Raw genomic sequence first — 10,961 nt, 5'->3', positions numbered from 1 at the left:
CAATCTGCATCTCTAGCCACCTGAAGGTTAGGCAGCAGCTATTCTATTGCTGGCTTATTCCTATCACTTTCTTACCTGTTCAGGCGTGCCCTAATAAAAGTCTTTTTCTGCAGGGCAGTTTACATGGGGAGAAACGTGCCAGCGTATGGATTGTTAAAGTTATTTACTTGCTCCATAAATACAAAGGGAAGCAGCAGTCCTTGCAGCAACCTTGCACCCTGTGCTTGTCCTTAAACCTCACCTAAATTGTGCTAATCCATGAAAAATACAGCCCAAATCCTATGTCTTGAAAGTTGTTCATGACAATTCCAGCTCACCCTGATGCTCTCCTGTTCTGAACCCCTATGGACATTTTAACCAATCATTTATTTATGTAGGAAATACTAGTACCTACTATGTGCAAAGTGAAGTTATTACAGTTAAGATTGTTATTAAGAAACTGGATCAAATACGCCTTCTTTCTTCAAGTTGGTTACAGTGAAATGGGAGATATGCTCTATAGAGAAATGACTTTGCTAGAAGGTAAGTTCCATGCAATAATGTGTAGTGGGAATTTAGGGGAGAAAGAGAGATCATTTTGAGAGGGGGAAGTTTTCAGGAAGGCCAGCATTTGAGTCGTCTGGAAATATTGGGGCATGTGAAACTGGAGGAAAGGCATGACACATAGAGGAAACAGTATGAGCAAGAAGATGGAAAATCACAGGGTCAGTCTAATGGCTCATGTTAAGATGGACACAGGAAAAGAAAACGGGGAGTAATTGTTCTTTAATGTATTGTAGGTAGAGTGCTGTTATCCACCCATTGTTTGTCTAATAGCAAATCATTTATCTATTGCTAATTTCATCAATAAAGATCAGGCCTGAGGACGAACTCCCTATCCCTCCAAATAGCGTGTGACCTTATAACTTTAAGGTGTCTTAGGGATTGCCACACCTAATTTCTCACCCATGTGGTCTCATCCCTTCTGCAGCTTCCCAATTGTCTGAACACATACCATGGTGACTTTGTTAGGGAGGTTGGTGATTGAGGTATCCTCAAACTGGATGCATCCTCCTGCAGGAATAAGGGGTCAATGAGACGAGTGTTGCTCACCTGAAACTTTGGGGTACGCTTGACTTTAATCCTAGGTGGAGGGGTCTCTCTAGAACAGTTCCGTTTAACTTGGAAGAGTTGATTGATTTTGTCCTGGAAGTAGAAAAGTAATGAAGAGGGTGGAAGAAGCCGTCATCAGGCCTCCAAGGGAACAAAAATGCCAAGGGTTGGTCTTCCTGGCTGGACATTAGAGTCACCTGCGGAGCTTTACTAATGCACTCATGCCCAGGTGCCATCTAAACCCAGTTAAATCAGGTTCTTGGTGATTAGGACTGAGAATCAGTGTTTTCTTCTTAGGGCTTCGCAGGTGATTTCAATAGATTGAGAGTCTAACTAGAATGTAAGTGAGAATCTAATCTCAATCAATAGGTTGTGAATCTAAGCTAAGAGAGGGTCAGGAATAGCAGTTAAAAATATGGACCACTAGAGCTTTGTAAAATATCTTATAAATTTCTGGAACTTTCCTGTTTGACATCTTTTAAACTATTGTCTTTTCTCCCTTGAGGATCACTTATATTCGTAAAATGAGAAAGGCCTTTCTTAAACATTAATATAATGTATGATAATATATAGCATGTAATACACATATCGCACACACACACACACATATGCACACGTTATTCTCGATCCCTCTCAGCTTGATCCCTATGTCTCTAATTAATTTCTAGTTATATGCCTGTCTCCCTGTGTTGGTACCTGTTATTATCTTTTTTCTTTGTGTATTACTTTTTGCCTGAATTATGTCCTCACATTTCGTCTTTTCCTGATATCTCAAAACTCCTCCATGAGTTCTTGTATTTCTGTGTTGTGCTTTTGAAATTTAGAGGTGAAAGCTTTACTATATTTTTAATGCTCGTGTCAGTTTTTTTCTCACAATATTCAGAACTATTTTTTTTCCGCGTAGTGGGAAACTACCATATGTTTTACATCTTTTTCTTCCTGTCTCCCAGCCTAGTTGGTTTTTTTTTGTTGTTGTTGTTTTTTGATAGTATCTTTGATTATATCTTGTGTTGATTTTTTGAAGCCTAAATGAGATGAAAGATTTCTGAGTGATTTTGTTTGTTTGGTTTTTGGTGAAACGAGCATGCCCTATGATTCATGATTGTTGATGAGTACTTTGTGCCTTTACTTCTTTACAGTTAATTTTGAAAGGCAGCTGCTGACCTTCTTACAACACAGTCAACTTACTTTACAGTCTCACCTAAAGACTATGAAGCAGCTTGCCTGGTTCAATTCTCATTCAGCCTTACCTGCTCTGCTTCTAGGATTCAAACTGAGACCAGAGGAGGCCCTACCACCAGTCTGTGCTGGCAGTTTTAGCGAAGGATTTTTGAGGGGGGTAACCATATATTCAGATACTCCTATCAGTCATACTGCTAGAGGCTCTATGATTGCTGGGACCCCCTTAGCCACTTATGCCCCTGAATTTCGCTGCCTCAGCTCAGGTTGTCAACAGTCTTTCCCTTCTGTTCGAGTTACCCAACTGAACATCTGATTCTCATCCTCTGATTCCATTCTATTCTATTCAAGGGATGACATTACTTTTAAAGAAGCTCTGGCCCTGCCTATCCATGGGCAATAGAGACATAGATGTTTTTTGTTCAGGAGGTTAATATAAATTTAAAAGACTTAGTTCAATATGGCTTCCTAAGTACATTCCTGCTTCATTCCAGAAACTCGCCTTAGAGCCGCTAGCTGACCTATCATGCAAGTGAAGTCAGGGCAAGTGAAGTCCAGTGGCTTTCCAATGCAGGAACCCAAATGCAGCAACCAACCTTCAGGCCATGCTTCCAACTTTTATTTAGAGAGCTATAGCAGGTAATATAAGAGAACAAATTATTTTAATCTTTTATCCAAGAGTCCAGAGCAGGGGCTTGATCAATAACAAGACATTAGCAATTTATTGAACATAAGATTTCTCACTAATACTGCATATGACCCTCACCTTGTAGAAATATAGTTGGCAGGTCTTCTAATAACTATAATGAGTGTCCTTCTCTTTTATTCTTCCCACCCCCTCAGTTGATCTACATTATTTCTAAAAGCCATGAAACCTAGGTCATTGTTCACATACTTTCCACTTTCTGTAGAAATAAGGTTGATATTTCTATTTTGAAACCTGCTTATTGGTTTGGGGTGATCCCTTAGGGAAAAATGGATAAATGCCATCTTAATCTTTCTACCTTAGAGGAAAAATGTCTCCTTTTCCCTTATATATCCAGGTTTCTGTCCCTTTCAGCTAAAAGAAGGTGGGAGGGACAAAGTGGGAATCTCTGCTGAAAGCAGAGTAAAGGCAGTGAGTCGATATATGGTCTGGGGTGTGGGAAAATCTTCACCCATACAACTGGGACTTTACTGTGTGGCTTTGCAGAGAGAGGGCTTAAAACAAATATGTTGAGTAAATGAATGGAATGGGCTGATACTTTCCTTCTTGGAACATTTTCTTACAGTGACTCATGGAGCCAGAAGCTAGGACGAACAGGACAACAGTTACAGAGTTTATTCTCGTGGGACTAGTGCAGTCAGAAAAGCTGCAATCTTTGTTATTTGTTATCTTCTTCTTTGCATACATGGTCACAATTGGAGGCAACCTCAGCATCCTGGCCGCCATCTTGGTGGAGCCGAAACTCCACACCCCAATGTACTTCTTTCTTGGCAATCTATCAGTACTGGATGCTGGATGTATCACTGTCATTGTTCCTTCAATGCTGGGCCGACTCCTGTCTCACAAGCGTACAATTTCCTATAATGCCTGCATCTCACAGCTCTTCTTCTTCCATCTTCTGGGTGGGGCAGACTGCTTCCTGTTGACAGCCATGGCCTATGACCGATTCCTGGCCATCTGCCGGCCCCTCACCTACAGCACCCGCATGAGCCAGGAAGTCCAGAGGACATTGGTAGCCATATGTTGGGCTTGCGCTATTGCCAATGCACTGACACACACTATTGCCCTAAGTACCCTCAAGTTCTGTGGTCCCAATGAGGTCAATCACTTCTACTGTGACCTCCCACAGCTCTTCCAGCTCTCCTGCTCCAGCACCAAACTCAATGAGCTGCTGCTCTTTGGTGTGGCTTTGATAATGACAGGCACCCCTGTGGTTCTCATCATCACCTCCTACAGCCACATAGCAGCTGCAGTTCTACAAATGCGCTCAGTGAAGGGCAGGAAAAAAGCTTTCTCTACATGTGGCTCCCACCTCACTGTGGTTTTCCTATACTACGGAGCAGGCATCTTCAATTACATGCGTCTGGGTTCAGAGGAGACTTCAGACAAAGATAAAGGGGTTGGGATTTTCAACACTGTTATCAACCCCATGCTGAACCCACTCATCTATAGCCTCAGAAACCCTGATGTACAGGGTACCTTGTGGCGGGTACTTGTGGGGAGACAATCACTGCGCTGAGAGGTGGTAGAATCTCTTGTTTCCTGCCTTTATTGGAGAGGGGGGCTAAGAAATATGTCCCATGAGTGCAGAGACTAGAAAAATTGGTTCTAAACCATCTTTTCTACGTCCTGATGCCAGAATATTTTCTTAAGTACTTGTGCCTACAAGGAGACCCTTACCCAGCTTGTTCATTCATTCATCAACAATGTATTCAATTACTTCTATGACTCAGATTCCCTTCTAGGGCACTGTGGCTATAGAGCAGTGAGGAAAACAGACAAATATCTCTGCACTCATACCTGTCATGTTCTAATGAAGGGAGGCAAAATAAATAAAAGAAATAAGCATCATATATGGTATATTGGCTACTGTAATTTTGATAATAAAATATAAACAAGATGGGGGACAAAATTTGGTTCTGCCAGACAAGCGCCCTGGGCAAGACCTTGTGTTTGGGCAGTGCTCATTTTGTGGGTGCAGGTGAAGCCTTGGAAGGCCTGCAGCAGGGTCGTAGAGGGTAGTGCCATGTGGCTAATCACAGCCTGGGTGCTCAAGAGTATCACTACAAAGTTTTCTTCTGCTGGGGACACAGAGTCCCTCCAGATCACAGTGTGGAGCTCTGTTTTGAACCACATGTCCAGTGCCAAGGATTAGTTCATTCCTTGAAAATCAGCTGCTGCTCTTCATTTCCATGCAAGAGCCCCTCAAGATGTTTAGGGGACAGGTAAAATCCAGATAGGAAGAAGAACACTAAATAAAAACTACATTAATGTACACATGATATATCATAGTCATACATGGGATGTTCCATCTCCATTCCCTTTCGGGTCTTTTTTATTTGATGCCCCTTCCTCACATATATAACAAAGCCCTTGAAAGGATACTCATGTATGCTCCAACCAGATTATCATATTTTTCAACATAGTATACTCAATGAAACCATTCCAAAGTCTCACCTTTCTCCCCCAAACCTACTAGTTTAATCATCATCATCATGAGTCAGCTCACAATACGAGAGCTTCCTTCCTCAGAGCAGGCAAGAAGAGCAAGTGAGAGGGAATATGTGGTCATGAAGGTTACAGAACATAGTCTCTGTAACCTCACCTCAGAAGTGGTGTCCCATCACTTTTTCCATATTTTATTTGTTAGGAGCCCGTCCCTAAATTCTCACATACAAGGGAAGAAGATTGCACAAGGATATGAACACCAGAAGGCAGGACTCACTCGGCGCTCTTTAGAAGCTGCTTCTCCACAACTCAGATGTCCACCAGTGGGTGAATGCATACAAATGCAATACTAACAGGAAAGAAAAGGGAACAAACTTCTGATATTTGCAACAACGTGGATAAATTTTAAAACATCATGCTGAGTGAAAGAATTCAGACCCACCTGATTCCATTTGTCTGAAATTCTAGAAAATGCAAACTGACCTATAGTAACAGAGCGTAGAGCTGGGATGGCCTGGGTCCCGTGCTGGAGGGAGGGATGGACTGCAAAGGGGCTCTGGGAAACTTTTGACTATGACGAATATATACCATATTTTAACTGTGGTGCGGTTCCCCTAGCATACACATTTACCAAAACCCATCAAATGATGTATCTTAAAGGAATTCAGTTTATCATGTGTAAATTACACCTCCATAAAAATGTTCAAAAATATTATACCGTTTATATTATGTTCCCGAGATTGGCAAATTTAAATAATGCTCATATTTTAGGATACATATTATCTTAGTTTGCTCGGGCTGCTATGATAAATATTCCAAACTATTTTGCTTAACCAACAGAGATTTATTTATTGTCATTCGGTTTTGGAGACTAGAATCCAAAATCAAGGTATTCGCAGGCCAAGCTTGCTCCAAAGTCTAGCACTCCAGTGGGGATTTGCTGGCAATCGGTCTCTGACTTTGTCACCTAGTTGTCTGTCTCCTCCTCTGGCTTCTGCCTCCATTTCCAAATTTCCTGTGCTTATGAGGATTCCTTCCACATCAAATAAAGATCCGTCCTATTTCAGTGTGACCTCATCTTAACAGCATCTTCAGACATCTCATTTACAAATGACTTCATTTATAATCCCACAGGACTGTGGGTTAAAAACTGAACCTGTCTTTGTGGGGAGCACGATTCAAGCTACCACACATACACATGCAATAAAACTATAAAGAAAAGGAAGGAAATGATCAATAAATAACTTAGGATCATGATTATTCCTGAAAGGAAGAAATACCTAGGAAGTTCTATTTGTTATGCTAGATTATTGATGCATGGGTGTTTATTATATTGTTCTTTATACCTTGTAAAACTAACATATAGATATTCTCTAAACTGCAAGTGGTTACAATAAAAATATAGCATCACGATGGACAAAGGATGGAAAATTTATGTTCAATCACAGAAAGACCAACACTTAGGAAGAAATGTCGAAATTGAATAAGTAAAAACAATTAAGAAAAATACAAAATAACAGCTAAAGGGTGGGCCACAGTGGCTCAGCAGGCAAGAATGCTCACCTGCCATGCCAGAGGACCCGGGTTCGATTCCCAGTGCCTACCCATGTAAAAAAAGAAAAAAGAAAAAAAGAAATGCAGATTGAGCTAAAACACTAGGAAAAATATTCAACTTCACTACATCAGAGAAATGAAAATTTAAAACAACAATAGGGCTTTTTTTTACTGGTAAGATAAACAAAAATTTATTAAAACAATAGTGCTTGTTAAGACAGGTGGCAATGGGCACTGTACCAGGTAACCTGAAGTTGGTTAAAGCAATGAGAGGGGTGTGCCTGAAGCTAAGAACCTGGGGCTCAAAACCAGACTCAGATCATAAATACCTATTTAAGGAGAACTGTGGTCTAACCCAGGAAATCCAAAGACCTTCCTTGTCTCTGCCTGCCCTCCTCCTGTCTCTTAGAGACTGCATATCACATTTTTTATACAAATACTGCAATCTAGGGTGGCCACGTGGCCATGTGGTGTATTGTGGTCATTTACCTTCAGTTGAGCTCAAGCCATCCTGTTGTTTTCCTCCCCAGGACCCACGACCAGAGTTTAGGTTTCAGACTTCTCAATTAGCCTTTGGGGGAAATGTCTGCATATTCTGCAGACATATTCAGCAGTAGCAACAGCTTATCACAATAGGCCAGAGCTCAAAAGCACAAAATAAGCACTATTGACACACAGGGTTTTAAAGGAAAGATGTATTTATTGAGACAAAGAGAACAGGGGAGAAAGCAGGGGCCCCACTTGCCATCCACGTCTGTCCACCTCCTCTGCCCAGGGCAGGGTGCCACACTGATCTGGATGTCCCCCCTTCTGGGTAAATGTGGAGGAAGTGGCTCCTTGTGGACCAGGCTTGGGGCCCCTGGGACCCCTGACATCCCACCAGGCAGGGATGAGACACTTATAGCAGCAGCCCCAACTTCTGGCCAGTTCCCTGTCTTCTAGTGCCTTCCCCATTGAAATGGTGAAGGGGGAAGCTTGTTTCTCACATGCATGGCCCACTTGAGGTCGACATGTCAGAAGCTGGAAGTTAGTTTTTATTAGTTTTATGTTCCAAATTTATTAGACATCAGAAATCTAATTCCAGCCTGTTTTTCGGACAATGATAATTCAAAATGTTTCTCAAGTAGCACAATGTCACTTTGGCTCTTGACTACTGCCCTTAAAAGTTGGCTGAGTGTCCTCTCCTTCTATATTTCACAAGGCAAATTATCACACACAAGACAAAAACAAGCACTGGTTTCCCTCTTGGTGATAAGAGTAGATCGGTATAAACTTTTTGGAGAACAACTTGAGCAAAATTTATCCAAGGTCCTGAAAATAAAAACTTTTGGCCCAGCAATTTTGTATAAGAGGTTTGTTTCAAGGAAATAGCCATATAAATGAACAAAGATGTACATGCAGAAAGATTTACTGCTATCTTGTATACAATAGGCAAAAATGAAAACAGCTAATTATTGAATAATAAGATGTTACTTAAAAATAAATTGTGATATATTCATGACATTGAATACCGGAATACTTTGTAGGTATAAAATAATATCACAGCTGAATATTAACGTGAAAAATGATAGTATTGTTAAATGATTCAGCAAGTTTCAAAACAACTTGAATTCATTTTTTAAAAGTATATTAGCAGAGATAAAAATCTAAAAATAACAAAAATGTGAATATTAGCACTATTTGTATGGTGGAAATACGGGTAAGTATTTTTGGCTTATTTTCATGTTGCTATTTCTACAATAAATGCATGTAATTTAGAAAAATAATAAACATTAAAACTAATGAACATTCTGTAGCACCTCATTGTCTACAGAATATATTCCAAGCACCTTAACATGTCATTCAAAGTCAAAATTTCTCCCTGTCACATGGCTTCACCATGTGACCATGTAACGAACCTCTTATACAAAATTGCTGGGCCAAAAGTTTTTATTTTCAGGACCTTGGATAAATTTTGCTCAAGTTGTTCTCCAAAAAGTTTATACCGATCTACTCTTATCACCAAGAGGGAAACCAGTGCTTGTTTTTGTCTTGTGTGTGATAATTTGCCTTGTGAAATATAGAAGGAGAGGACACTCAGCCAACTTTTAAGGGCAGTAGTCAAGAGCCAAAGTGACATTGTGCTACTTGAGCAACATTTTGAATTATCATTGTCCGACACACCAGGTGGGTTCCTACCTCCCTGCCTCTGCCTGTCGGTCCCTGATAAATAGCAGTCCTTCCTGTGAGCCAGGATCTCTTCAAAGGGCTTTTGAACCTTATCTCATCTAATCCACATGGAAACCCTCTGATATAAATATGCTATTAATCTCAATTAAAGAAATAAGACCAGGTTTAGGGTGGTCAGGTGACTTCCAAGAACAAGCTCATGAGGCACAGAGCTGGGATAAGTCAGGCTGTCTGATCTCTAAATGGAAGCACTCACTTCTGCACATTTGCTTGTTATTCTAAGAATGATCCTTCCTTTTCCTGCAGTTTTTCCAGCATAATTCTTCTGCTTTTTTAAAATCTCAGCTCAGCTCTCACCCTTTGATGGACACCTTCTCCAAACTCTCTACCACTAAGATGCCAGGCCAGGCTTCCTGTCTTGGGTCCCCTAAAATGCTGCCGAGAGCACACCCATTGCCACCATGATGATGGATGGCAGTTGTCTTCTTCCCCTGGCACATTGTGAGCTTCTGATCCATGTTTGTAACCCAGCATGAGAGCCCTACGGAGCCCAGTCATCATCAGTTAAATGAAAGAATAAATCACTGAATGAATGTCAAGTCAATTCAACTCCACTTGTCCTTCAAGGTCTAGGTCAAGCCTTGTACGTGGTGGGAGAATTGTCCTGTCTCCACTCCAATGCACTTTTCCCAAAATTACCTTTGCATCATTCTCTGAAAGGCTTTCCCCAGGAGGATCTTTCCCAGGGCCCCATGCATGTCCTTGCTCCTCAGGCTGTAGATGAAGGAGTTCATCGTGGGGGTCACCACAGCGTACAGCATGTGGGCACGGGGACCTTCCTGGAGTAGGTGTGGAGGGGTTGCAGATACACCATAGAAATTGTCCCATCAAAGAGGGAGACCACAGCAGATGAAGGCACAGGTGGAGAAGGCTTTGTACTTCTTAAAGGCTGAGGGTATTCCAGGGATTGCTCTGACAATCCACATATAGGACCCGAGCAAGAACCCAAAGGGGATGAAGAAGATGGAGCAGCCTGTGGTGATCAGCACTAGTTGATCTGGGTGTTGGAACACATGAGCCTCAGCAGGACGTACATCTCACAGAAGATGTAAAGGATGCTCAGGGACCCAAAACAAGACCAGGAGTCAGATACAGAGCCCAGATCTCATAGCCATTATGTCATGGAGTGGGCAGCAGATGGCCACATAGAGGTCGTACACCATGGTGGCCAGGATGGGGTTGTCCAGGGCCACCAAGGAGACCAGGAAATAGAGCTGCATCAGGCACCCTGCATAGAAGAAGTCTTCGTCTGAGTCTGATGTCTCACCAGCACCTTGAGGATTGTGTGGGCGACAAAGAAGAAGTCAGTGAAGGAGACGTTGGCCAAGAAGAAGTACGTGGGAGTGTGCAAGCGGAAGTCAGAGCTGATGGACAGAATAATGAGCACACTGCCCACCACAGTCACCAGGTACATGGACAGGAACATCTATAATAGGATCTGCTGCTTTCCGGAGTCTATGAGAGCTCCAGGAGCTGGAACTCAAAGGCTCTGATCAGGATATCACCGTCCATTTCCACAACAGACTGAAACATTCACACCAGCAGATGTTTACTGACTGCCTTCAATTGAATAAGGACATTCAGATAAACAAAATTAACTGGTTTCTTAGCGGTAAAAATGTTTTAGACTAAACTTCATAATTTTTTATATAAGCACCAAAAATTAGTAATAGACCTGAAAATACAACATGGAAGTTGTTCATGCAAAAGAATCATTTCAACAGCTTCTAATCTGACATAATCAATATTTAGG

The 10,961-nt window shown here is 41.6% G+C and overlaps 1 protein-coding gene and 1 pseudogene across 1 annotated transcript; one reads left to right on the top strand and one right to left on the bottom strand.

The window, feature by feature from the left end:
• Window positions 1-3,536: 3,536 nt before the first annotated feature.
• Window positions 3,537-4,533, top strand: LOC143686055 (olfactory receptor 3A2-like). The gene has a single exon (XM_077163104.1). The coding sequence runs from the start codon at window positions 3,549-3,551 to the stop codon at window positions 4,494-4,496; it is 948 nt and encodes a 315-aa protein (XP_077019219.1). The 5' UTR covers window positions 3,537-3,548; the 3' UTR covers window positions 4,497-4,533.
• A 5,310-nt stretch (window positions 4,534-9,843) lies between these two features.
• LOC143686668 (olfactory receptor 1D5-like) lies at window positions 9,844-10,720 on the bottom strand (annotated as a pseudogene).
• Window positions 10,721-10,961: the final 241 nt, after the last annotated feature.

The sequence above is a fragment of the Tamandua tetradactyla genome, chromosome 6 (assembly GCF_023851605.1).
Source record: "Tamandua tetradactyla isolate mTamTet1 chromosome 6, mTamTet1.pri, whole genome shotgun sequence".
In the NCBI taxonomy this organism is placed as follows: Eukaryota; Metazoa; Chordata; class Mammalia; order Pilosa; family Myrmecophagidae; genus Tamandua; species Tamandua tetradactyla.
The sequence above is the reverse complement of the archived record's forward strand: the minus strand, read 5'-3'. Positions and strand labels throughout refer to the sequence as shown.